Source organism: Scophthalmus maximus, chromosome 7 (genome assembly GCF_022379125.1).
Source record: "Scophthalmus maximus strain ysfricsl-2021 chromosome 7, ASM2237912v1, whole genome shotgun sequence".
NCBI classification, from domain to species: Eukaryota; Metazoa; Chordata; class Actinopteri; order Pleuronectiformes; family Scophthalmidae; genus Scophthalmus; species Scophthalmus maximus.
The window spans coordinates 11,339,552-11,366,477 of NC_061521.1; the positions used below are offsets into that span (position 1 = coordinate 11,339,552).

The 26,926-nt window shown below is 46.7% G+C and overlaps 1 protein-coding gene across 2 annotated transcripts; it reads left to right on the forward strand.

Annotated features, from left to right (window-relative positions):
- Positions 1–1,079: 1,079 nt before the first annotated feature.
- LOC118315564 (filamin-C) lies at positions 1,080–23,724 on the forward strand. Of its 2 annotated transcripts, XM_035642938.2 has the most exons (47): positions 1,080–1,839; positions 4,381–4,629; positions 6,239–6,336; positions 7,411–7,561; positions 7,818–7,936; positions 8,070–8,147; positions 8,236–8,398; positions 8,557–8,757; positions 8,920–9,036; positions 9,626–9,763; positions 9,951–10,077; positions 10,169–10,305; positions 10,400–10,593; positions 10,706–10,819; positions 10,905–11,048; positions 11,223–11,346; positions 11,599–11,759; positions 11,847–11,937; positions 12,076–12,245; positions 12,348–12,465; positions 12,563–12,825; positions 12,926–13,523; positions 13,847–14,020; positions 14,875–15,037; positions 15,127–15,455; positions 15,540–15,663; positions 15,835–15,991; positions 16,078–16,267; positions 16,368–16,391; positions 16,503–16,744; positions 17,013–17,112; positions 17,256–17,396; positions 17,497–17,625; positions 17,720–17,893; positions 18,023–18,187; positions 18,333–18,536; positions 18,638–18,790; positions 19,166–19,288; positions 19,402–19,650; positions 19,743–20,024; positions 20,138–20,275; positions 20,404–20,519; positions 21,326–21,458; positions 21,581–21,757; positions 21,934–22,152; positions 22,611–22,844; positions 23,059–23,724. In XM_035642938.2, the coding sequence occupies exons 1-47, from the start codon at positions 1,464–1,466 to the stop codon at positions 23,244–23,246; spliced, it is 8,259 nt and encodes a 2,752-aa protein (XP_035498831.1). In that variant the 5' UTR covers positions 1,080–1,463; the 3' UTR covers positions 23,247–23,724. The 2 variants fall into 2 exon arrangements, with proteins under 2 accessions (XP_035498831.1, XP_035498832.1); XM_035642939.2 differs by lacking the exon at positions 8,920–9,036.
- Positions 23,725–26,926: the final 3,202 nt, after the last annotated feature.

Here is a 26,926-nt window from a genome sequence, read left to right on the forward strand (position 1 = left end):
ATTGTAAGGAACAATGTTTGAAGGACAAAGAGGGAGGACAAATCTCTGTCCCGATGGACAAGTGGCCATTCACAAATGGCTTAAAAATGGTTTTAATATGAGCAAAACAATCTGTACAGTATCTCATTACACGCTGGGGGATCGACATGGGGACCCCTGGCTGGGTCCAGACTCAGTATCCCAGGAATGCTTTCTGCATGTGTCACACATGTTATTCTTACCTCCCACTACTTCACCAAGACTGGTGCTGGCATCTGGTGTCACTGCCTTGTCACCCACTGCTGAGTCACAACACCTCGACAGTCCCCGAACCCGCGCCGTCACATTGTGTGTAAAGATTATCATTACTTTTCCACAGATTTGAATGTGGCCTATAAGAGACCATTTCAAATGTGTATGCTGGCATAGATGTTGATGGATGAGGCATTTTAAAAATGATTTCAATTCAATCAAAACCAAAATGACAGGTTGCCACTGATATCAAGCATCTTGCCACGATGACCCCTCCCGGAGCTTGTACATTTGACCTTTGCTTGTCTACATGGAAAATGCATTTCACTCAGTGGTGGCAGATTGATGTCAAGCACACGTAATGCGCTCGCTTCGTCTTCGCCACGGATGAGCTCATCCTTTCAAAACGTGTGTCTCTCTCTTAGGGCCTCGGTGAGAGAACTTGATGCGTAAAAACCCTGCTCTCGGGACAATCATCCTCGTAAAGTGGCAACTTATTGAGAGAGAGAGAGAGAGAGAGGGGGGGGGGGGGGGCTCCTCACTTTCTTTTCTTAGCCCAATTGTTCAGCCACTTGGCCCCTGAGCATGACACACACACACACACACACACACATCCACAACAATCGGCAAGTTCCAGCCCCCGCGGGTGCCAAAATAGGAGCGCCTAAAAATAAGGAGCGCGCCGCAACTGTTGCGCGGCCCCTGCTCCGACCAATCCCTGCGCCATCCTCCCCGTAAACCGACCCCGGCCCCCGTTCTCCTCACGGACTGACAAATAGACTATGATGGCAGGGGCTGAGTGACGCGGCGGGCCGGGGTCCTCTATAAAAGCCAGGTCCTCCCTCTCGGCCACAGTCAAATGAAACACGCGCAGCGCTGATCTCGGAGCTCACCTGCCACCAAACTCCGTTTTCGTTTTTCAACAAACTCTTCTCGGGGCCATATTAGAAAAAGGACCGACTTGTCAAGAGGGTGCCAATTAAAAAAAGGAAAAGAGCGACGACCGAGCCGCCTTGCGCATCGTAAATCGGATCATTTAATCCATCACTGTCCTGACATAAGCACATCTGAAGAATCTCTAGACTGCCTTTCAAACTGCTCCGGGCTTGAACTGTCCCGCTGCGGGAGCGCGCTTGTGCCATCGACCTGCGAAAGTTTTTCCGCGCCGCCGAGCGCACAATTCAACACGTTGGTGCCAGCGCGGTATAAAAGTGGACCCCGAAAAAGCCGTCATGATGAGCAACAACTACAGCGACGAGCAGCTGCCGCCGCAGTACTACCAGGCCACCGACTTTGGGGAAGAGGAGGACGACGAGATGCCGGCCACGGAGAAGGACCTGGCCGAGGACGCGCCGTGGAAGAAGATCCAGCAGAACACCTTCACCAGGTGGTGCAACGAGCACCTCAAGTGCGTCAACAAGACCATCAGCGACCTGCAGAGGGAATTCGGCGATGGGCTGAAGCTCATTTCACTACTGGAGGTTTTGAGCCAGAAGAAAATGTACAGAAAGCACCACATCAGACCAAACTTCCGTCAGATGAAACTGGAAAATGTCTCTGTGGCACTGGAGTTCCTGGACAGAGAGCACATCAAACTGGTCTCAATAGGTGAGTTCGTCTTGGACTTCAATGGCTCTGTGGATGCAAACAATTTAACAGAAAAAAAAAAGAAAAGTTTCCAGGCTATTATTAGATGAGAACAAGTAATAAGAAGAGGGGGATTTGTGATAGCTGACACTGTGCCCAGATCCCAATAAGATGCAGTGCTCCTCGATGTTTAAGAGTGGAGCTGTCATCCCTGTGAAAATGTTTCATATCCTTTCAGATTTTTAAAAAACTGTCAAATCTTCACACTCACACTCACACACACACACACACACACACACACACACACAGACACACATACACACACACACACACACACACACACACACACACACACACACACACACACATTCTGTAGCTGCAGTGTTGGTATGTAATCAGCAGCTGGTGTCAGCCAGCAGTGAGACATGGTTTCACAGGCCTCTGGGAAGCTGCACTAAGCAGAGGTCAACAGCTTATTGGAAAAGGTACTGCAGAGGTGAGGTCATCGACGTGTGTCAGGGCCCAATGGCCTGGTGGCCCTATGTATTATGATCGAGCTAAGTCCTGCCACAACAATATTGTCAGCTGCAAATTCACTAGGACTGTGCTAATGAGAGAAACACAATTCATACATGTGGACAGTTCCACACACACACACACACACACACACAAACACACACATACACACACGCACACACACACACACACACACACACACACAAACATGCTCTGACAAGTCAGGGGTCAGAACGACGCTCTTGGGCGCTCACCGCCCACAGCCAATATCCTGTCCAGACCCATCAGCTACTCCTGTGAGGTGAGGATTGAGGGGATCAGACTGCAGTTACAGATAGCTGAAGTTACATTAACTTGTAGTGGATTTGTGGGAAACGTGTCAAAACCCACAGAGTCACAACAGGAGGACGACACTGCAGCAGAGTGAACAGGATGCCACCTACTAAACCTTTTTAATTACAGCAAGAAATGAAAAAAGTGCAGAGTTATGGCCCTAATTATACACCTGTAGACATCTGCACAATTCATACAGGAGAATGATTATTGCATTTTTGACAGAGTGGTTCTCTGTTTTGGAGACCGACGACTCTGCCACACGCTTGAGTGAAATTCCCGGCGTGGCTGAGGCTTTGGCCGCCGCCATGTGAAGGCCACAGCCTGTCAGCCTGGACATGCCCTGAGTGTGTTTGTTTGTGTGTGTGTGATTACACAAAGGGGTGGCAGTTTCAATCCTCAGAGGGGCAACGGTCACAATCACATATATTGCCTCAAAGTGTGCAGAGTGTGTGTCCAGGACTTAATATATTCGCGAGTGTCTGGAACAGTTGCTACAGCTGTCCAGACGCGCACACACACACACACACACACACACACACACACACACACACACACACTAGGTCAGACTGTTTTGACAGAAACAGGGCATGATAATAGAAGTCCGGACGTTTCACTTCCTAGCACCCTCTTCCTGCGAGCAGCTCTCTCATGATATCTCAGTCTTATTCCAGTGACCCAGAGACACAAAAAAGAAAAAAATCCACACAGGCTTAGATGCACATGTGTCACAGTGTGTAACTAGATACCATATGATTGATGTCCCGTTGACCGCACAGTTGCCCTTAAAGCCCGACAGCGGGATCAAAATCACACTGTGCCACATCGTGCCACCTGCCTGTGCCAGTCAAAGGGTGACACATCAAACATTACCCTCTGATAGAGGCCTGCTGATCTATGAAAAGATAAATAGTCTCAGTAAAAAAGTCCTGTGATCAACATCGTGCATCAAAGTCCCTCTGTTATTAAAGTCTTACTGAATTAAGTGCTGTATCGCGCCAGATTAGTCGATGCGACATTAGAGTCTACCACACTTCAGAGGTTTTGGGGCTTAAAGGGCTGAATTTCCAAATGAGAGTGGATTTAAAAATGGCTCATTCGACAAACTTTTCCTTTGAGAAGTTCTGGAAAGGAGCTGCGTGCTCGCTGTCAATGACTCTAATCTCTGTCTATTTGATTTATCACACTCTGGCGCTATAACTTTTGCAAGTAATTGTAATCCAAGTGGTATTTATGCAGAGAGGGATCCACTTCCACATATCCTCAGCTGTCACTGTCTTCAGAGTGCCATTGTGACTGGTTGACAGATTGTCAGGGGTCCTCAGCCAGACAGCTGTCTAAGAGAAAGGGGCTCGGGGGAAGCAGCGAGGAGCATTAGATTCTTGTCTCCTCAGCAGTCAATCATCATTGTTTTTATTTCTACTCAGAATAGCCTGGTCAACTCTGCAGTACAGCGAGGGGGGGGACTATTCTGATATAATAAACTTGAGGTCACAGGTCTTACATTCTAATGGTTTAGCATTGGGGTGCCTTGGGTGGATGTGACAATACAAATCTCCCTGTAGGGCCCATAAACAATTAAGAATGAAAATACAGCTGGGCTATGCAGTTAACTAGAATAATGACCCAATACTGCAAGACATGATGCATTATGTGAACTTTTGGAAGTTATAAATCCTCATGAACTCGCCTGTCTCAACTCTCCAACTGCAGATAGCAAAGCCATTGTGGATGGGAATCTGAAGCTGATCCTGGGTCTTATCTGGACCCTCATTCTCCACTACTCCATCTCCATGCCCATGTGGGATGACGAGGATGACGAGGAGGCTAAGAAGCTGACCCCCAAACAGCGCTTGCTGGGCTGGATACAGAACAAAGTGCCCCAGCTGCCCATCAACAACTTCAACCGTGACTGGCGGGACGGCAAAGCCCTGGGAGCTCTGGTCGACAACTGTGCCCCTGGTAAGATGCTTGTACTGTAGTGGCTTCAGCTGAGTCCACAGACCAAGTGCTGAGTCAGAATACGTGCAGCGCCTGTTGACAGGCTTGTTGTATATGCCGGTTTTGCTCGGTTGCTATGGAGTTTGGGGTCAGGCATGTGTCAGTCAGTGTATTTAAAACAGTATCACCTTCTCAGGAGAATTTGTCTCCTTCGCTCCTCATGTAGAAATGAGGGCTATATATCTTGCAAACATTCTGCTGCACGCGCGCGCGCGCGCGCACACACACACACACACACACACACACACACACACACACACACACACACACACACACACACACACACACACACACACACACACACACACACACAGATCCAGAATCAGATTCATATGTCAGCCTGTGTAATCTGTCTCTGGAGGTCAGGCAGTGTCGGCGGGTTGTGTCGGGGTTGCTGATGCCCGGGGGACGTCCCTGCCAGTTGTCTCACAATGACTGAAGCGTTCACTCTCACTTTTTGAGTCCCTGAGGCCCAGGCCTGGCTTTAGCGTTTATAGCCCCGCTGCTACACAACACCCCCAAATTTGGACACCATTCCTCCTCCTCTGTCAAGGGGGATGCTTGGCGCGGCATCAAAATGCAGAGTGATCTGTCACAGGGAGGGTGCCTGGGCCACTCATCCAAGGACCACAATTTGAGCCACTGCCAATTTCGAACGTTGGAGAGCCCTCTCCTAACTGGGCTTCGGCGAACGAAAGGTGGAGGAGTAGCAGGAGAGTAGAGCACCATGTTTAACTGTGTTTATACTAGCCATTGATCTGAGGGGACACATCTTCCAAACACTGTGCTGAAATACTGACCATACAAGGTTCTGTTGTTTCATCAGCTGTTACCAAACAGCAGGGTGACTGACAAAACTAATCCTGTCCTGGTACACAGATGTGCTGCTTTTAATTCAAATACAACTGTTCACCGGCCAAACCAGTAAGAAAACAGTACTAGTCTAAATGTCAGTATGTCCGAGTTATTCTTATACACTTGCAACGTACGCCTGCTTCCTTGGTGTTACAGTGATGTTGCATTATAAACCACAGCTTTGGTTTGACTCCAGAGCTGACATCACTCAACAGCACTGACTTCACAAAGTAATAGTTTGGAAGGTCCACCCTGGCGCCGCCCAACTGACGGCTTTACAAAGAGGTTTTTTTCCCTATGCTCTCGCTGCACACTCCTTCCCGCTAATACCACGCACCTAAGCATTGTATATTAATTGGATGATTGTTTTCTATGGAGTGTCTGTATGGACCCGTTGAGTGAGCGGCCACTTCATCGCCAGCACTAATCCAATTTAGGCATTAGCAGCACAGAGGAGGCTAGAGTTAGCCGCAGTGAAAGTTGCAGAGCCTCCGTTGTGACTATTTCTCGTGAACACTCAAGAAGAGACAGTCATTGTTGCACATTTTGAATCGCAGGAGCGCAGCAGTGTGGGTAAGGCATGCATTCTTGTAGTTGGAGGTGTCGGGGAGATAGTAGTGACAGCCCAAGTGGCCTTATTATAGCAACCTCACCGTAACGCAGCCTGCATTCGTCTGTGCAGAAGTGTTTAATCTGCTTCTTTGCATTCCGTCAGGTCTGTGTCCTGATTGGGCGGAGTGGGACCCAAACCAGCCTGTGCAGAATGCCAGAGAAGCCATGCAGCAGGCTGACGACTGGTTGGGTGTGCCTCAGGTAAGATACAAATGATGTCAGTTAAAAAGTGCGTTTGTGTTCTGATTGGCAGCATAGTTTATACTCTGTGGATATTCAATTCATTCAATAAGAGCCAATCATCTACAAGCAGCAAGTACCAAGGCACATTTTCAAACGCAAACACGTCCCACCACATGCACGCACACCTGTGAGGCCGCTCCGAGCTGAAAATAAGGTATTACTGTGTGATATAGAGCCCAGTGTTTTTTTCCCGGATGATCATGCTGCAGGGTATCGTGAAATATTCATGACCTAGCTCACATCTAATATTTCCATTTACTTTATTGTAGTTCTCAGTGAGCGTGTAGGAGTTTTATTTGGTAGATTCGTGAATTCGTGGAGGTGTGATATTTCTTAACACCTTCTGAGCCAGCCACCAAAACACAGGTATAAATATGCCTGCGCTCAACCGAATAACAATATGAGCCGAGCAAGGGTGCAATATTTCCAGTCCCATTCGCGACACTCTGAGTCTCCATATTGTAATGTACACTATGTAGGTTGTTTACTTGTTTGTCTAAGACACAGAGCTTGCTATTCTCCATGAGGCTTAGCATTGGCCAGATAGCTGGGGGATGTATGTCATGGCTCTGCAGGCCTGGGGGCTGGATTCCAGTGTGGTGGTGTTAAAGAGACGTGGGAGAGGTCTGGCTCAGGATAAATCCCCCTGGCTGGATTATTGAAGGCAACAATCCTTAACCCCACTGTCCTAGGGTTAAATATAACTGGCATGGAGCATGGCTGTGTGCCACTGTGTGACAGACAGGCAAAGGGCTGCGGAGGAGTGAAGTCAGAGGTGCAGGGAATACATAAAATGAGTCCTTGTTGAAATTTCAATTGCACTGTGCTTAATAAGGGAATGTTATATTCAACTATACCCTCCCAACAAGCTACAGTATAATTCACTGAAACATGAACTAGACCATGGTGTTTTTTATGGTCAAAATTGTTGCAGAAACTTGCATAAAAACTGAACTTCAATAACAACCCAGTCAGATATTCATACAGTAGTGTTTTTTTTGATTTAACCCCTTTTTTTCCTCTTTGCTGTAGGTGATTGCACCTGAGGAGATTGTGGACCCAGATGTGGACGAGCACTCAGTGATGACCTACCTGTCTCAGTTCCCCAAGGCCAAACTGAAGCCTGGCGCTCCCCTCAGGCCCAAGCAGCTTTTCCCAAACAAGGCTAAAGCCTATGGACCAGGTAAGTTGCACACACCTGCACAATTCATAGCCATTCATAAAAAATACAGTATGAATGTTTTATGAGCATTGTGTCCCTTCTTTGTCCGTAATATCAGAGCAGCAAAGTTAGGCAGCAGTACCTCAAACAGTAGACGCTATAGCAAATCTACGGCCTTTATTGTTTGTGTCTACTTTGTTGCCAGATGCTACGAATGTTGCAATGATCCAGACTTTGCAGAACAAATCACGACAAAACATCTGTATTAACATTACAGGTATTGAGCCTCATGGCAACAAGGTGCTGCAGCCTGCTGTGTTCACTGTGGAAACGCTGGAGGCTGGAAGTGGTGAGGTCCTGGTCTATGTGGAGGATCCTGAGGGACACAAAGAGGAGGCGAGTTGCAGCTGGAGCTCTAACATACGGCCTGCTTTGTCAGATAATGCTGAACCTCAAGTTCAAAAATGCATGTTAATGTATCATGTAATCTTTATCTTACCCGCTCTTACGTTGTCTACTTATTCTCCAGGCTAAGGTTAAACCCAACAAAGACAAAAACAGAACCTACACTGTCACCTATGTTCCCAAAGTTGAGGGTGTCCACAAGGTGAGACCTTTATATGCACATTGAAACGACAAACTATACTATCTGACGAAAGTGTCTTGAAAATTTGTCTTGGTGTTTTTATTCTCAGGTGAAAGTGCTGTTTGCTGGTCAGGACATCGACAAGAGCCCCTACACAGTGAACGTGGCGAAGGACCTGGGTGACGCCAGCAAGGTCCACGCTAGAGGACCAGGTCTGGAGCCTACGGGCAATGTAGCCAACAAACCAACCTACTTTGACATCTACACAGCTGGTTAGTATGGGCAATTCCACCACTTCTTTACATGCTGACATGTATACCTGTAAACAATAGGAATGTGGAAAAAGAATCACTGTAAATGTCTTAGAGAGACTAAAGCTGCAGCGTCAACATTGTCATTTCATCACCTATTATTTGTCTGTCACGCTCAGGTGCTGGCAATGGAGATGTCAGTGTGGTCATCGTCGATCCCCAGGGCAAAAAGGACACAGTTGAGCTCATCCTGGAGAATAAGGGCGACAGCGTTTTCCGTTGCACCTATCGTCCCATGTTGGAGGGCCCGCACACCATCCACGTACTGTTTGCAGGCCAGGAGATCCCCAAGAGCCCTTTCACTGTGAACATCTCGGAGGGTGAGCAATCTGTCTGTGTTCTAAATAACTGTCGGACAAATTAGATTTCTTAGTGTGCTGTTAGTGTCAGGGTGATCTATCCATCACAATCTAGTCATCTTTATTCTCCCTGGGAAAACCCAGCCGGTAGAGATGATAACCCTTCCTATCTGTCATTTCTAGCTCTGTCCATTGCTCCTCCCATGGGAGCTCCACTGCAGATAATGCCTCAGTCAGTGCGCACCCCTCCTGGAGTGAAGGGTGGGAAGGGGGCGCCCCCTCCAAAACCCGGCCGCCCAAGTTAGTATGGTCTGCTGGGAAGGAGCCTGTGCCCATTGCTCAGCCAGACCTCCCCCCAAACCTGCCGCACCCTGTTTATGCCCCTCTGCGCTTCATTTGAGACTCTGGAGCCGAGGCTCAGCGCGATGCTTTTTCTTGCATCCTGCAGCTTTCGATTCAGAGATGAAATGCAATTTTGTACAAATAGTTTACGTTTTGTCCCAGTCGGCATTTCTGTCTACTTCGTTCTTCTCTGTTGAATATCTTTGCTTGTGCTGTTGACTTGTTTGTTTTTATCAAATCAAAATTTGCATCAGCCAGCATTCTGTCTGCCTGCAGTCAACATTTGACTGAAATGTTGTCAGAAGCTCCCTTGGTGCAATTGAATGTGTCAATATCCCGTTCGCCATTCTGTACTTTGTGTTATATGTGCTGCAAAAAGCATCAGTCTCATTTTCAGGTTGTGTCCGTCAATCTTTAAGGAATCCCGCTTGAATCGGATATTTTCATGTCTTTGCTACTAACACCGCTTCCAACTGCTGGCCACACTCAGCGGCTTGTTGCTTTGATGAACATTTCTCTCTTTGACGCTTGTTGTTATTCCTTTCAGCCATCAACCCAAATGCCTGCAGAGCGTCAGGCAGAGGCCTTCAGCCTAAAGGCGTGAGAGTAAAGGAGGTTGCAGACTTCAAAGTGTTCACAAAGGGAGCTGGCAGCGGAGCACTGAACGTCTCAGTCAAAGGACCAAGTGAGTCAGACAGCTCTCTCTCTTCTTTGCATCACTCCTCCTCATACATTTCTGGAATTATCTCCGTTGTCTGGGTTTTTTGTCTGCAGTTGCAATCTCTGAGGTATAGGTTAGGTATAACAAAATGCAAAAAAAATGTTTCTTTGACTCGATAAGAAACCGCACTGACTGTATTATTTATCCTCAGCTGGAGCAGAGGAACAAGTGAAAGTGCGCGATGCTGGGGACGGTGTGTATGAATGTGAATATTACCCCCTTAAACCTGGTAAATACACAGTCAGCATCACCTGGGGAGGCCAGCCCATCCCACGCAGGTAGGGTCCTTTTTTTTTGCGTTTAGCTATTCATTAACAATGCACATTCATATTTACGATAGGTAATATTGTGTGTGATCGTGTGCTGCAGCCCTTTCGAGGTAGAAGTGGGTGTGGAGGCAGGTTTTCAGAAGGTTAGGGCCTGGGGTCCCGGTCTAAAGACTGGCATGGTGGGAAAATCTGCTGACTTCGTAGTGGAGGCCATCGGCACCGACGTTGGAATTCTGGGTGAGATGTGTGCAAGTGATATGAGCTCTTACAAAAGATTGGTTTGAAATTTTCAAATCTGAAATCTAAATGGGGGAACACTTTCTTTGCCCAGGCTTCTCCATCGAAGGCCCGTCACAGGCTAAAATTGAGTGCGACGACAAGGGTGACGGCTCCTGTGACGTACGCTACTGGCCCACTGAGCCCGGTGACTACGCTGTCCACGTCGTTTGTGACGATGAGGACATCAAGGACAGTCCTTTCATGGCCCACATCCTCCCTGCTGTCAATGACCTCTTCCCTGAGAAGGTAAATTCCACTTGCGGTTTTATAAACTGTACATGAACCAAGTTACCATGGTGATCTTTTCTCTGTTGAGAAGAATACATTTAGAAAAGTGAAAAAAAAATTTTTCGTGCAGGTGAAAGCCTTTGGACCAGGTCTGCAGCCAACTGGTGTCACTGTGAACAAACCAACCGAATTCACCATCGATGCCCGCATGGCTGGAAAGGGTCACCTCAAGATCTACGCGCAGGTATGGTTTATTTATAGGAAAACATCATTTATATTGCATGCTTCTGTGCAGACCAGGGGCTTGACATGCTTCTGTATCCACTTAGGACGCCGAAGGCTGCACCATCAACATCTTGATCACTGACAAAGGAGACGGAACATTTGTGTGTGTGTACACTCCTCTCAAGCCTATTAAACACACCATCATCATCACCTGGGGGGAGGTCAACGTGCCCAACAGCCCATTCAGGGTAAGGTACACACACACACACACACACACACACACACACACACCGCTATACTGCATTTTACATTCAGTCAATTTGATGTAATGATACTTCACAAAATAAAAACAAAGTAAGAGGACTGAAGCAGTTCTACTTCAGCCAGTTGCTTCTACCTCAAGTGCACTGTGACTTCATTAGGTGCTGGTTGGAGAGGGTTCTCACCCAGACAGAGTCAAGGTCTATGGGCCTGGAGTGGAGAAGACGGGGCTCAAGGCTAACGAGCCAACATACTTCACTGTGGACTGCGGTGAGGCTGGTCAAGGTGAGCATTTGGAAGGGGAAGATGTGGGTGGATTCAAAATCCCTGCTGACTTCTTTTGAATGTAGGAATAAGTAAATATATGCAGTTGCATTCCAAAGGTAAGGTGACGTTATTTTAAAAAATGATAGTGAATAAAATATCACTTTAAATATTTTATTGAAAAGCTGCAGTGGATTGACTGCTTCTATTAATGCAGGTCGCCCTACTCTTGAATGACCTTTGTGAACTTTGCCCATTGCTATTCACCATTAGGGGACATCAGCATTGGAATCAAGTGTGCCCCAGGGGTGGTTGGGCCTGCCGAGGCCGACATTGACTTTGACATCATCAAGAATGACAATGACACCTTCACTGTCAAGTACACTCCCCCCGGTGCAGGCCGATATACCATCATGGTGCTGTTTGCTGACCAGGTGATAATACAATTTCCATCGGAAGAGGGACTGATGGGTTGTGCTATATCACTTTTTTGATTACTTATGAAATTTCTTTCTTATCAGGAAATTCCCATCAGTCCATTCAAAGTCAAAGTTGATCCTTCCCATGATGCTGGAAAGGTGCGAGCAGAGGGTCCTGGACTCAACAAGATAGGTGAGATATACAGTTCCCAAGCACACTAATTTATAGCTACTGTCTTTTGCAACAAACACCTACTACAATACTTTTATGCTGCAGAAATCGTATGATTTGACTAGGATTAATAGTACTGACAAAACACGTGTGTTGCAGGAGTGGAGGTGGGCACTCCAACCCACTTCACCATCTACACAAAGGGAGCTGGCAAGGCCAAGCCTGAAGTGCATTTTGCAGCGTCAGGCCCAGGAGAGGCGGTTCGTGACTTTGAGATCATCGATAACCACGATTACTCCTACACTGTCAAGTACACGGCTGTGCAACAGGTACCGCAGCCCTCTGTTTTAAGTCAGTTACCATTATACCAGGATCATTTACAATAATATAACAAATCTACAAATATTCATTCTTACTCTGTTGTTTTTCAGGGTAACATGGCTATTTCGGTGACTCACGGGGGAGATCCCATTCCCAAGAGCCCCTTCAACATCACAGTGGCACCACCTCTGGATATTGGAAAGGTGAAAGTTGAGGGATTAGACACTAGTAAGTGACAAACACTACATTTTATACTCTTGCATGTACAATATTAAAATAATGAGTTGCAAAGTTTAAGGGTTTCGTGTTACTCTTTTTTTTACAGAAGTTGAGGTCGGAAAGGATCAGGAGTTCTCAGTTAACACAAAGGGCGCTGGCGGGCAGGGCAATGTCGGTGTGAAGATGACCTCGCCCTCTGGCCGGCCAATTCCATGCAAGCTGGAATCCGACAAAGCCAAAGGCGCTCACAGTGTGAAGTATATTCCCCCAGAGGAGGGGCAGTACAAGGTTGATGTCAGCTATGATGGCAACCCAGTGATGGGAAGCCCCTTTGGGGTTGAGGCAGTGATGCCTGCCGATCCTTCAAAGGTAAAAGTTTGTGAAAGTTGCATGTTTTTCCCTCTGTCCATACTTCTCCAATAGTTTGTTGTACAACATCTCAAACACTGACCTCACTGTTGCATCACAGGTGAGAGCCTTTGGCCCGGGCCTGAAGGGAGGCATTGTGGGTAAACCTGCTCCATTCAGTATCGACACAAAGGCAGCTGGTGCAGGTGGGCTGGGCCTGACTGTGGAAGGGCCCTGTGAAGCTAAAATCGAGTGTCAGGACAATGGTGACGGCACATGCTCAGTGTCCTACCTGCCCACCGAGGCTGGGGAGTATGCCATCAATATCCTTTTTGCAGAGCAGCACATCCCTGGTTCTCCTTTCAAGGCCGCAGTGCGCCCGGCCTTCGATCCCAGCAAGGCGACAGCCAGCGGTCCTGGTCTGGAGAAGGCCAAGGCAGGCGAGCCGGCGACTTTCACTGTGGATTGCACCCGAGCAGGGGACGCTGAACTCACCATCGAGATTGTGTCCGAGACCGGTGCTAAAGCTGAAGTACACATCCAGAAAACTGCAGAGGGGACTTTCTCTGTGACATACATCCCACCCTTCCATGGCGCACACACCATCACAATCAAGTATGGCGGCCATACAATCCCTCAATTTCCCAAAGTCCTGCAGGTTGAGCCCTCCGTGGACACCAGCGGGGTGCATGTCTACGGGCCAGGAGTGGAGCCCAGAGGTACCAACATTAATAAACGATCAGTTGTTTAGTAAAAGTTAAAAAAAAATACCAGATACCAATTCTAGCCTCTCAAATAGTAAAGTATTTGTAGCTTTTCACTTTAAAAAAAAAAAATCTTTATAAATTCACTATCTTTATAATCTGACATCTTAAAGACTAAATTACTTCTTGAGTAATGGAAAAACATTTTTATTTGATAATGGAAATAATTAACAGCCCGAGTATAGTATAGGTATAAAGTTTTATATTGTGCAGTGGTTTGACTGTGTTCAATGTTACTTGTCGACAACAAAAAACGTGGAGGGCTTTTCTGTTTCCAGGCGTCCTCAGAGAAGTCACAACCCACTTCATTGTTGATGCCCGCACCCTTAACAAGGTTGGAGGAAGTCATGTGAAGATCCACATAATCAGCCCCTCCGGCACCAATACCGAAAACTACATCACTGACAAGGGAGACGGCACCTACAGAGTGGAGTACACCGCGTTCGAGGATGGTAGGAGCATAATAAAGAAAAGATACACTGTGCCATTTAACATTATTAATTCATGGAATTAGAAAAAAAAAAAACATTAGGTGGAGAGACACTGAAAAACAATGATGGAACTAAGATGTTCCTGCGTGTTTACAAAGCCGCAAAGCTCTTATTTATCTGCTGTCGAGAAACAGAGGATTTTACATAGACAGCGTGTCTGAAGGAGTGCATAGATGCAGACAGAGAAATCACTAACAGGTGCTTCATTGGGAATAAAGCAGCGGGGTGGGAAAAGAGAGAGCGAGAGAGAAAGGGGTATAAATACATAATGATGCAGTGAAGCAATGGTTGGAGGGTCAGGGAGGAGGGAGGCAGAGAGGCAGGCAGACAAGCTCTGTTTTATAAATAGTGTGCTCTGGAACAGAAGCTCTTAACCAGGCAGGTATTTGTGCTGAAGGCTGCCTGCACACAGCACTAAAGTGAGGTGAATGACAGGGGATAATAATAGAGACCTATAACACAAAGCAAAGAGACCGCATAGCACTTCTCCAGCACCAGACATGCTCTGATATCACAGTATTGTGACTGGGACTATAGGCCTACTGAGAGTTCTGTCAGAAAAAATGTTGTAACAGAATAATGAATAGGGAACAGATGTATGTCTTTGTGCGTTCACCAGAATGCCTGCACTCTAGATGGCATCTTTTTTTTTTTATAAATAAACAGATGTTTATCTCCCTGAAAGGGAATTTGTCTGGCCCATAATTAAAAGCAAGTGGCAATAACAGAAAATGTTTGCTTGCTTTGAGAACACTCAGGCAGAGAGATGTGATATCACATATTGAATGGATGTACTTTTTGGTGTTTGTGTGTAGGCATGCATCTGATAGAGGTGCTGTATGATGATGCGCCTGTACCCAAGAGTCCCTTCAGAGTGTCTGTGGTGGAGGGTTGTGATCCGACGAGGGTCCGTGCCTTTGGACCTGGTCTGGAGGGAGGAATCACCAACAAGCCCAATTGCTTCACTGTGGAGACCAGGTACTGTTGGGTCACATTTAAAGGATACATTTCTCGGGGCCTTACTCAAATATGTGCAAAATATTAAAACTGTTGTCCCTCCCTCTCAGGGGCGCTGGCACAGGAGGCCTCGGCCTGACCATCGAGGGAGCCTCAGAGGCAAAGATATCCTGCAAAGACAATAAAGATGGCAGCTGCAGTGTGGAGTACGTCCCCTACACCCCTGGAGAATATGACGTCAACATCAACTACGGAGGTCACCCGATCCCTGGCAGCCCGTTCCGTGTGCCAGTGAGGGACCCGGTGGACCCCAGCAAAGTGAAATGCTCAGGTCCAGGTCTGGGCTCCGGAGTGAGAGCCCATATTCCTCAGACTTTCACGGCGGACTGCACCAAGGCTGGACAGGCGCCACTGGATGTCAAACTCTACGGCCCAACTGGTGAGGAAATACTGGACAACTATGAAAGCCCATAAACTTTGAGTCTGCGGTATGTGTTTATTTACATTAGGTTTCTATTTCCAGGTACCGTGGAACCAGTTGGTGTGAAGAACAATGGTGATGGAACCCACACAGTTCACTACACCCCAGCTCAGGATGGCCCTTACACTGTAGCTGTCAAATATGCAGATCAAGAAGTCCCACACAGGTACAGAAGAAAAGTCTAAAGAAATGTGCAGATTTGTCCTAATTAAAGTCATGCTCCGTCTGGCCAGATTCAAGAAAGAACAATGTAGCTCAGCACATTTTCTATTTCCGTTCCTGTCTCTTGTAGGACTGGGTTTAGTAATTGCACTTGATTCTCTGTCCTCTCTCACAGTCCTTTCAAGGTGATGTCTCAGCCTGGGCATGACGCCAGTAAGGTACGTGCCAGTGGCCCCGGTCTAGATACCAAAGGTGTGTCTGCGAGCCTGCCTGTTGAGTTTACCATTGATGCCCGGGATGCTGGAGAGGGACTACTCACCGTGCAGATCCTGGTGGGTTCAGCGACATCCATTCATAGATTTCTAACTCATGATTCATAAATTGCCGTACAGAACGATACAATGTCCTCTGCTGACAGGATCCAGAGGGCAAACCAAAGAATGCAACCATCCAGGACAACAGGGACGGCACCTACACTGTGTCATACGTACCTGACTCTACAGGCCCTTACACTATCACCATTAAATATGGCGGAGATGAGATTCCCTACTCCCCATACTGCATCCAGTCCATGCCCATAGGAGATGCCAGCAAATGTCGCCTCACTGGTGAGTAAAGTGGAAAAAATACCATTACAGATGTCAGTTGTTATATTTATACACACACATATACAGTATATGTTCACTACTATGCTCTTTTTCTTTCCAGTGTCGATTGGAGGACACGGAGTGTGTAAGTAATCAAGGCTTTGTTTTCTATGCAACGTTGCTAGAAAACCTTCCAGGAGTCTGTACATTTGTGCGGCACTGTTTACCTTCCCTCCACCTCTGTCTCTGTCCGCAGCGAGTCTACAGAAACTGCAGACCTCTGAGGATACAGTTATCACAGTGGATGCCAAGGCTGCAGGGAAAGGCAAGGTGACCTGCAAAGTGATGACCCCACAGGGGATGGAGCTGGACATGGATGTGGTGGAGAATCATGATGGGACCTTTGACATTTACTACACAGCCCCCGAACCTGGAAAGTATGTTATTACCATCCGCTTTGGGGGACAGAACATCCCTAAGAGCCCCTTCCAAGTGGTGGTGAGTAAAAGAGTGTTTTATATGCTGCTGCAGTTGTGTGCTCAGTCTTCTCTTGTTCTCATTTAATTGCATGAAACCAACTATTTTCGAAACCTTAGCTGAATGGTTCTGGCACGTACCACCTTGAGCAGCTGGTTGTGTCATTCCACTAATCCCTCATCCTGTTTCCTGTCTTACCTTCACTGTCCTATCCAATAAAGGCATACAAATGCCCCAAAAATAATAATAATAATTAAAAAAACTGTTTTTCCTCTCTCTGTAATGACAGGCCACGAATGAGCCAGTTGTTCCCCGCGATACCGTGGATCCTCTCTTCCGTCCTGTTAACTTCCTCGTCCCCTTCACGCCACAGCAGGGAGAAATCACAGGTGTGACAAATAGCACTCATACAGTAACAAAATCACTCACACACATGCACACACATATGCGCGCGCACACACACACACACACACACACACACAAATGTTTTTTTTAGGTCACTGACGTTTAGCCATGCTGCTGTCATTTCTAGGTGAGGTGCGAATGCCTTCAGGCAAGACTGCTCGTCCGCATATCACCGACAATAAGGATGGAACCATCACAATCAAGTACCAGCCCACAGAGAGAGGCCTGCACGAGATGGACATCAAATATGAAGGCAACCACATTCCAGGTCAGAAATACCACATTGAAAGGCTCCTCTTTGAAAACAACTTTGATACACAGCTCTAATTTTAATTACTGTTTGCTATTAATTACTATATTCCCTGTAGGAAGCCCCCTGCAGTTCTATGTGGATGCTGTGAACAGCGGGGTCGTGACCGCTTACGGTCCAGGTTTGAGTTACGGCATGGTCAACAAGTCCGCCACCTTCACTGTGGTCACCAAGAATGCAGGAGAAGGTAAAACACAATTTTCCAGAACTGTGGTAATACACATAATCTTAACAAACTACCAAAAAGAAGGTGAAACTGTATTCCCCCCCCCCCCCCTCAGGTGGTTTGTCTCTGGCGGTGGAAGGTCCCTCCAAGGCCGAGATCACCTGTAAGGACAACAAGGATGGTACATGCACTGTGTCCTACCTGCCCACGGCCCCTGGAGACTACAATATCATTGTCAAGTTCGACAACAAGCACATTTCTGGCAGTCCCTTTACTGCCAAGATCACTGGTGAGGAAATAGCGTATTTCTCCGATTAACATTTTTGAATACTGTTGATGCATATTTATAGTATATACTCTCTATAAATATAATATAAATTAGTTTTCACGGACTGACAACCACCTTTTTTTTGTCAAGGTGATGACTCCATTACCAGGACATCCCAGCTGAATGTGGGCACAGCGGCTGACGTGTCCCTGAAGATCGCCGAGACTGATCTGAGCTCTCTGACCGCCAGTATCAGAGCTCCGTCAGGCAACGAGGAGCCCTGCTTGCTTAAGATACTGCCCAACAGACACCTCGGTGAGATAAACACATTCACAAAAGGGAGAAGAGAAGAGTAGAACCTAGATACGACTGCTGGGTGCAGCTAATGCATTTAGATTTCATTTTCCTGGTTCTTTGTCTTGATTTTTTTCCCCCTCCCTGCAATTTTTCTTGTTCACAGGTATCTCCTTCACCCCTAAGGAGGTCGGTGAACATGAAGTGAGCGTGAGGAAGAGTGGCATGCATGTAGCCAACAGCCCTTTCAAGATCATGGTTGGTCAGTCAGAGATCGGCGAGGCCAGCAGAGTCAAAGCTTTCGGCAAAGGCCTGGTGGAGGCACACACTTACGAAATGGCTGAATTCTTTGTGGATATAAGAAAAGCAGGTAAGCTTTAGATGTTTTACAGTTATGGCAAACAGAGCTGGGGAAAAAATACAGGCAATAAATACTTTTTTCAACCTTTCTTGTGTCCCTCTTCCTTGTAGGCTATGGAGGTCTCGCATTGTCAATTGAGGGTCCGAGCAAAGTGGATATTAACTGTGAAGATGTAGAGGATGGGACGTGCAGAGTGACCTACTGTCCAACAGAACCTGGAAGTTACACTGTTAATATCAAGTTCGCCGAAAAGCACATCCCAGGTTAGATTTTTTTGTTGGAGGAGGTTGTAGTGATATGAAAAAGACAACAGCCCGACAGATTACCTTGCTGATACGAACACTTTTATTTTGCAGAACAACCAATGCAGAAAATATGTGCATTTATTATTATTATTATTGTTTATTTACATTTTACGTTTTAAAAAACTTTTATATTTTAAAACTTTTTATTTTTCCTTTTTTTTCTTGTTTTCTATCAATTTATAGTTATTCATAATACGATTTTATGGTTTAAGGGTAAAATATAAAGCCACAATAACATTTATATTGTCATAAGGGTTTAATAACGACATCATAGGAGTCTCCTTAAAATCAACAATTTGTTTATTTTCCTGTATATGCATTCCTCCCATGCAGGAAGTCCTTTCACAGTGAAGGTGACAGGAGAAGGAAGGATCAAGGAGAGTATTACTAGGAAGAGGCAGGCATCTTCTATTGCCTCAGTGGGCAGCACATGTGGCCTGAACCTCAAGATCCCAGGTGAGACCAGAGGCCCGTCAGAAGTGGTTAGAAGGCAGTGTTCGACCATCTTAAGATTAATGAAGCTGATTCACACTCACATTTGTATTCTCACTGCTCTCTCCTCACTGCAGGAAACTGGTTCCAGATGGTTTCGGCTCAGGAGAGGCTGACCAAGACGTTCACCCGGAGCAGCCACACCTACACCCGCACTGAACGCACGGAGATCAGCAAGACCCGCGGTGGAGAGACCAAGAGGGAGGTACGAGTGGAGGAGAGCACTCAGGTGGGCGGAGGAGGAAGCCCGTTCAGAGATGTTTTTGGAGACTTTCTGGGCAGAGAGAGCCTAAGCAGCTTTGCGGGCATCACTGCTAGACCTGAGGGTAAGAGTCCAAATTCAAACGTCCCCATTTTGAATTGTAAAAACACACCGTCTTGCGTGAATCTAACCCGCTGTGTTAATCTGCCTCACCAGTTGTCTCCTCAGTTGAGAGCGGCTCCCAGTCCATGACAGCCCAGGTGACCAGCCCCAATGGGAAAACGGTGGACGCTGATCTTGTGGATGGAGGCAGCAGCACGTACAGCGTCCGCTTCATCCCACAGGAAATGGGACCCCACACGGTCAATGTCAAATACAGAGGCCAACACGTCCCTGGGAGCCCCTTCCAGTTCACTGTGGGGCCCATGGGGGAGGGGGGAGCACACAAGGTCCGTGCAGGAGGCCCTGGCTTGGAGAGAGGCGTAGCAGCAGCACCTTGTGAGTTCACCATGTGGACATGGACATGCTATCTCTGGAAACAATTTTCTACAAGTATTTTTCAAGAAATGTTTTTAATTATTTCATCTGACCTGATCTTATGTCTCCGCCAGCTGAATTCAGTATCTGGACCAGAGAGGCAGGTGCTGGGGGTCTGTCCATTGCTGTAGAGGGCCCTAGCAAGGCAGAAATATCCTTTGAGGACAGAAAGGACGGTTCTTGTGGAGTCTCCTACATAGTGAAAGAACCAGGTAGACCTCACACAAATGCAGAATTTTCTCCTTTGCATGTTTTATCCAAATCTGCTAAACTTTTCAGTAATTCCCCCACACTTCAGTCCATTTGATAGTGACGGTAACCAACCTGTGTGCTTCCCCAGGCGACTACGAGGTTTCAATCAAGTTCAACAACGAGCACATCCCTGACAGCCCATTCATCGTTCCGATTGCCACGCTGTCAGACGAGGCCCGCAGGCTCACTGTCACAAGCATTCATGTAAGATAGCGCACAGAAAGTTGACATAAGCCACATTTAGTATTGATTTTGTTGCACAAAACAATAACAACTCGTACACACTGACAAAATGTGAGCGCAACAGATTGCATTCAGCATAATGTTAAGAGTGGTGGTAGATATTTCTGTCTGATAGCACTTTGCCCTTGAAGTGTGCTTGAATGCCAGTGTTGGAGCAGTATCCACAACGATAATGCTGCGATGCTGGCCAGGGATGAAGGGCTGGATTAACTGTCCCTTGCTGATGCGGGTCAACACAAGCTGTGCTATGTGTGGGCACTCGGATCGTCTGTGTGATTGTGATTCCGTGTGAGAAGGAGGAAGACAAGAAAAAACAAGATAACGATTCGTGCAACAGCCTAGTTGTTGGTCTCCTCACTTCACAGATGCTTGTATTGTTTTCTCCCACTGTTTCCATTACAGCTGCCAACAATTCTAAAAAACATGTACTCTGTAGTTGTAGTTAACTGGAATGCCACCTCAGAGTGCTGTTTTCCGCCACTAGAAGCCCAGTGAAGTGCAATATGAGACCAACATTTAAAATGTCACGCTCCCTCTCATATCTGTGAGGTCTGCTTGTCGGACCTGTAGGGTAAAATCTCTAAACTCCTCGCTGTAAACTTTGACCTTTTCTGCCTCACACACCCAACCACTCGATCTATTCTGGTTCAGGCATGATGAGTCACACGCTTTTGTGTCCCTCAGGCTGCGGGCACATGCACACAGTCACACATTCACACACATGCAGAAAATTCACTTACGCAGATATTCCGCCCTGTCTCTTGTAGGAGAAGGACTTGAAGGTAAACCAAGAAGCATCCTTCATGGTGCAGCGAAACGGGGCTCGAGGTGCGGTGGACGCCAAAGTCCACACCCCGTCTGGCTCCTCCGAGGAATGCTACGTCACGGAGCTTGACACCGGTATGCGCAGCACCTGCACAAAATACAGTGCAAAAGTCAGAGACTTTATCTGTAAATTTGTAAGGATCGTGTTTAGATGCAGAGGTCTATAACATTACCGACTCTCTTTTTGTTTTTTTCAGACAAGAGTGCAATCCGCTTCATTCCCCGGGAAAATGGCGTTCACGCCATAGATGTCAAGTTCAACGGATGCCACATTCCTGGAAGCCCCTTTAATGTGCGCGTGGGAGACCCGGGGCTGATCGGCGACCCTGGCCTGGTGACGGCACATGGCCCTGGACTGCAGGGAGGAACCACAGGTACGTATCATCATCACCTCTGAGAATGTGAACTGAATTTGCTAATAATTTAACATGATATTAATATGATCGCCTTAAGTTTTTTTTTTTATTTTCATGTGATATATAGTGTGAAAGAAATAAGCTGTTCTCTCACCATCTGTATCCTTTTCCTGCATTGCCCCTCTTTGCTCCAGGTGTACCCTCAGATTTTGTGGTCAACACCTGTAACGCAGGTTCAGGCACTCTCTCCGTCAACATCGATGGTCCGTCCAAGGTTAAGATGGACTGCCGGGAGTGTCCCGAAGGCTACAAAATCACCTACACTCCCATGGCACCTGGCAACTATCTCATCACCATCAAATATGGCGGGCCACAGCACATAGTGGGCAGCCCTTTCAAAGCTAAAATCACAGGTCTGCTTCACAGTCATTCTCCCATCTGATCTGTGGATCACAGATGACAAGTGTCTCGCTTATGAAACCAATGTTCCTCTGAAGGAAGTGTGGAAGTCAGGAAAATGTTGTGTCATCTGCGATTGTACTGCTCAGTGTACATCTTATATAAAAGCTGTGCTTTTCTGGCACGGCAGCAATTACTTCCTGTCACTTCTCACTGCATAGAAACTCTTTTTTTCCATTACTTTTTCAAGATTGAAAAGAATTCCCATGTGTCCTGATATTTAACTTTATTAGAAAATGGCATGAATCATTTTGCTATTTGAGCTCAGGCACTAGTCCACTTCCTTGCTCTTTTCTGTGGAGGGAAAACTCAAGTCGCAGTCCCTTTGCTGCCCTCAAATCTTTCTCAATGTCTTGACTGAGCCTTGATGACATTAATTAACCTTTGTCTCTCGTCGTTTCCTCACCTGCAGGTACCCGGCTGTCGGGCGGACACAGCCTCCACGAGACCTCCTCTGTCTTGGTCGAAACAGTGACCAAGACTTCCAAAGTGGGTGGCGCCTACAGCGCCTCCTCCTCCTCCTCCTCCTCCACCACCTCAACCAAACTGACATCTGACGCCAGCAAGGTGGTCTGTCGTGGAACAGGGCTGTCCAAGGTTTTGGTGGGACAGAAGAACAATTTTACAGTTGACTGCAGCAAAGCCGGTGAGACAATCATCCGCTTAAAGACAAACGACACAAATATGTTGTTTGTTCAAACAGAAATTCATAAATGAGAGTAAATTTTAAAAAACAAACTAAAACAAAGAGCTTGAAAGACACCCAAACAATGGTGAACTGCAGAATTAGGTGACGATACATAAATGCACAACTTTTGTACCCCACAATCATGAATTATCCCTCTTACTGCTCTGTCCAGGTACCAACATGCTGATGGTGGGAGTGCATGGACCGCATGCCCCCTGCGAGGAGGTGTATGTCAAGCATATGGGCAACAAGCTCTACAACGTCACCTACACTGTCAAGGACAAGGGCAGCTACACCGTCATTGTCAAATGGGGTGACGACAATGTCCCCGGGAGCCCCTACAAAGTGGCTGTGCCCTAAAATAAACTGCCCCCATTTTCCATCCCTCGTCCTCCGCTGACCCACCAGCCTTTTCTTGTCAATCAAACTCCCGGGTTCTTCGCTCTCCAACGGATCACAATATACTCGACTAAAACCTGCAAGATGATGGAATATCCATTGTGCCAAAATTTTGTATTAACTCAACAGAGAGTACATGAAAGGTATGCATCCACATTCAGAGTAAAGGAAAGGCAGCAGGGTGATTTATGGGTGTTGTTGGTGAAATGTTTTGCTCAGTCCATAAAATGTTTCCTCTCCTTATTGGTTGAGTTGTAAACGAATAATATGCATAATAGATGAATGTTAGGAAATGTTGGCATAATCAGCAGTATTAAAGTGTGATGCAATTTGATTTTGTATGGTCTAAGAATGAGAAGTTGACTGTTTTTTTTGTTATATTAACCTATTTTTGGTAAGTCTTTGCAGACCTAATAAAGATTTAATTGCTTACTTCCCAGATGAAAATTACTTGACTTTATTTGATTCATCACAGAGCTGACATCCACCCCTCGCTACTTCAGCGGGAGGCATCTTTTACATTGTACATTTTCATAATTTCATTACGTGGCTATTTTCTGACCACTGCTGGCTCATCCCTCTGAGCAGCTGTCAGGATATTTTCTCTCACTCACAGAGGCTCTCAGCTGAGTATCTGACCGTCATCTTGCCTCTGTTGAGTCTCCTTTAACCCGTCATTTGACTTTTGACATTCGTTCACCATTTTGTCACTATTGAGATAAAATCGCCTTGGGTATGCCTCTGGTCCACTCATTTACATCCCGTCGAGATGCAATCACAAGATGGCAGCAAAGTCAAGCTCTGCTCTGTATCTGCATCTCAACCAAATACACCACAACAAAAACATGCATTGTTCCCGGTGAAGATTAACTACATCACCCTCAACACAAGGGAGCCTGCAGAGCGTAGAAACCAGAGGCATCAGCTTCCGTTGTGTGTGTAATTAATCCTGTTGGATCAGAGATGGAACACAAGTGGTTTCTGTTGTGGCACCGTCATGGGGGGAGGCAGACCCTGCTGAGGCTCACATCAACCAGAAAGAAGGGGGGTGGTTTTGCTTGTGCTCCCGTGCATATATGTGTGTGTGTGTGTGTGTGTGTGTGTAATCAGGTGTGTCTTCCATGGCCTGTGTCTGTGTTCTGCATGTCCTCTGCGTGGTCTGTCGGCCTCGGTCCCTCAGTGAGTCAACCACCCAGCCTCCACACTCTGACACACACTCCAGAGCACCAGTTCCATTCTTCACAGAGAGGAGCCTATAATTAGGTGCTAATTTTCTCTGGTTCCACTGTGACATGATGCTAGGGGCCATGGCGATGCAAGACAGTGCGAGTGGGCGCATTTGATGAACAGTGGCGAGAGCTTGACTCCGGACCATCTGGCCAAGTGGCTGGTGCTGCGTGTGCTGACGTTGGGACCAGTGCAGGGCCCACCCACGTCAGTCTGTCCTCCGCGTCCTGCTCCTCCGGACCGGGACCCAGTCGTCTGTCCACCACAACATGTTTATCTCGAGCGTCTGCCAAGTGACTCACAAGATGCAGCTCCTCACTATGCAGACAGCCGTGATCAGGCAAATGGAAAGAGAGGGGGAGATACAGAAATGTGGTGGTGGTGGTGATGGTGGTGATAGTAGTGGGGGGCGTGGATTAGAGGAAGAGAATGGGATTAAAGGAATCCAGATGGAAGAAAGGGAGACAGACAGGCGCACAGACACAAAAACAGACATGCACAAGTATTTGAGTCAACTTGAAAACACACACACACACACACACACACACACACACACACACACACACACAGTACATGCTAATGCAATGTATTGCTTAATCTTCAGAGCTATCATAAATGTTGGACTTATAGTGCAATGGGTGATGTGTTATTAATTCTGTTCTAAAGGGGATCAATGAGGGGGTGTGGTTGCCACGGAGATGCTTCTCACTCACATCTCTTTCATCCCTATCCTTTCTCTCTCTCGCACACACACACACACACACACACACACACACACACACACACACACACACACACACACACACACACACACACACACACACACACACACACAGATATATCTGGATTATGTTAAGAGTAAAATGTTATAAAGGCATGGCCCCAAAAGCTTTTGAAGTCCGTGCTCTCAGGGCAAAAATCTCATTCTCTGGCTTGCCCCTATCCGACTGACTCCTGTTCTCTCCCTCCATCCACTCTGATCAAGCCTCTCCCTGCCTTCCTCCCTCCCTCCCTCCTTTCCTTCCTCCACCCCTTCCCCCAATTTAATTTTTCCTCCCTCTCTCTAAATTCCAATCAATCTAAGCCTCTGCAGATCCAGTGGTTTATTTCTCGTCTCACTTCTTCTGTCACCACAAGCTTTGTCCCCAGGCCTGCTTCTTCTACCTTTGACATTTGTTTATCGGTGCAGTCAGTCTCTTCAGCTCAGATGGAAATCTGTATAGATTGTGTCACCAGACACTGACGTCTCTTGAAGCAAATTAAACCCCCCCCCGCCCAAAAAAACAACAACAACCCAAAAACGGCCAACTTCCATGGCTTAGCGAACAGACAAACAGCTAAACTAATGTTTGCACAAACAAATGGCTGCCCAGTTGTATTAATGAATGGACATGAAGAGGGTGGAGGGAGGGATTGTTGAAGGAATTCATCCATTTGGTTTCCATCCAAGCCCCAAGGCTCTGGTATGTAATTGCTTCATGCATAGTTGATACTCTGCATAATCAAACAAATACAGTGGATTTTCTCTGGGCTGTACTTGTATTTGTAGGCCATTGGTGAAGTTCAGATTCCATGGGAGGCGCCTTATAATGGAAAGGCTTGTTCATATCTGAGTTCCCATCTCTCACATTTAGAATGGGCAGATACACATAGGGGTAGTGAAAGGTATGCTCTCCTGTGGTTGAGTTGGGACCATGTTGTGTTTTATTCATATAGAACAAAGATGAAATATTTATGCCAGAGTGTAGTTGTTATGCTTTCCTCTGCATCTCTTACCTCCCATGTACACAAGTCAAGTCCTGATTAAAAATCAGACTATGGCCACAAATTGGCTCCCCTTCACATAGGGGCGTAAAAACAATACAAATGGATGGAAGGAGTTCCCACGAGGTGTCAGCAGATTGCGTTGATGCAGCATGCAAATGCATGAAGCATGAAGCTGGTCCTACCTACAGGAAAGCTAAACATGCTGCACCATATAAAGGTATAGATTTTTCTGTTGACGGAAGCCTCAGACAAGAGATGCATGCCAAAGATCCAACCCCAACCAAGATATCATTTACACACAGACACTATGGAGCAAGCAGCATGCACAAGACCACACACGTTTTCTTACATAGACACATATATACACACGCACAAATAAACTTGACCAGCCATTCATGCATGCAGGCTCACACCTCAAGGCTGCACCATGGAGGAAAGGTAACAGCATGATGCAAAATGGTTTGGCTTCATGAGGTGAATGAACAGCCACAGCCTGAAGGAGGAGAAATGATAGGAAGGTAAGCTCTCCTTTTGTATGAGAAAGGTGTGCTCACACTTCTTTTGCGGAGCAGCGGGGACATGTCAGGGGCAAAGTCCCCATGTCTTCATCTCTAATTGGAGCATATCCCTCTGCCCCGTCCCTCTCA

Bases quoted from the DNA above. Each gene is read 5' to 3' on its own strand.
- LOC118315564 (XM_035642938.2), top strand. From the start codon at position 1,464: ATGATGAGCAACAACTACAGCGACGAGCAGCTGCCGCCGCAGTACTAC. The intron at 19,289-19,401 runs GTGAGACCAGAG...TCCTCACTGCAG, and splicing joins CCTGAACCTCAAGATCCCAG to GAAACTGGTTCCAGATGGTT. The intron at 22,153-22,610 runs GTCTGCTTCACA...CCTCACCTGCAG, and splicing joins TTTCAAAGCTAAAATCACAG to GTACCCGGCTGTCGGGCGGA.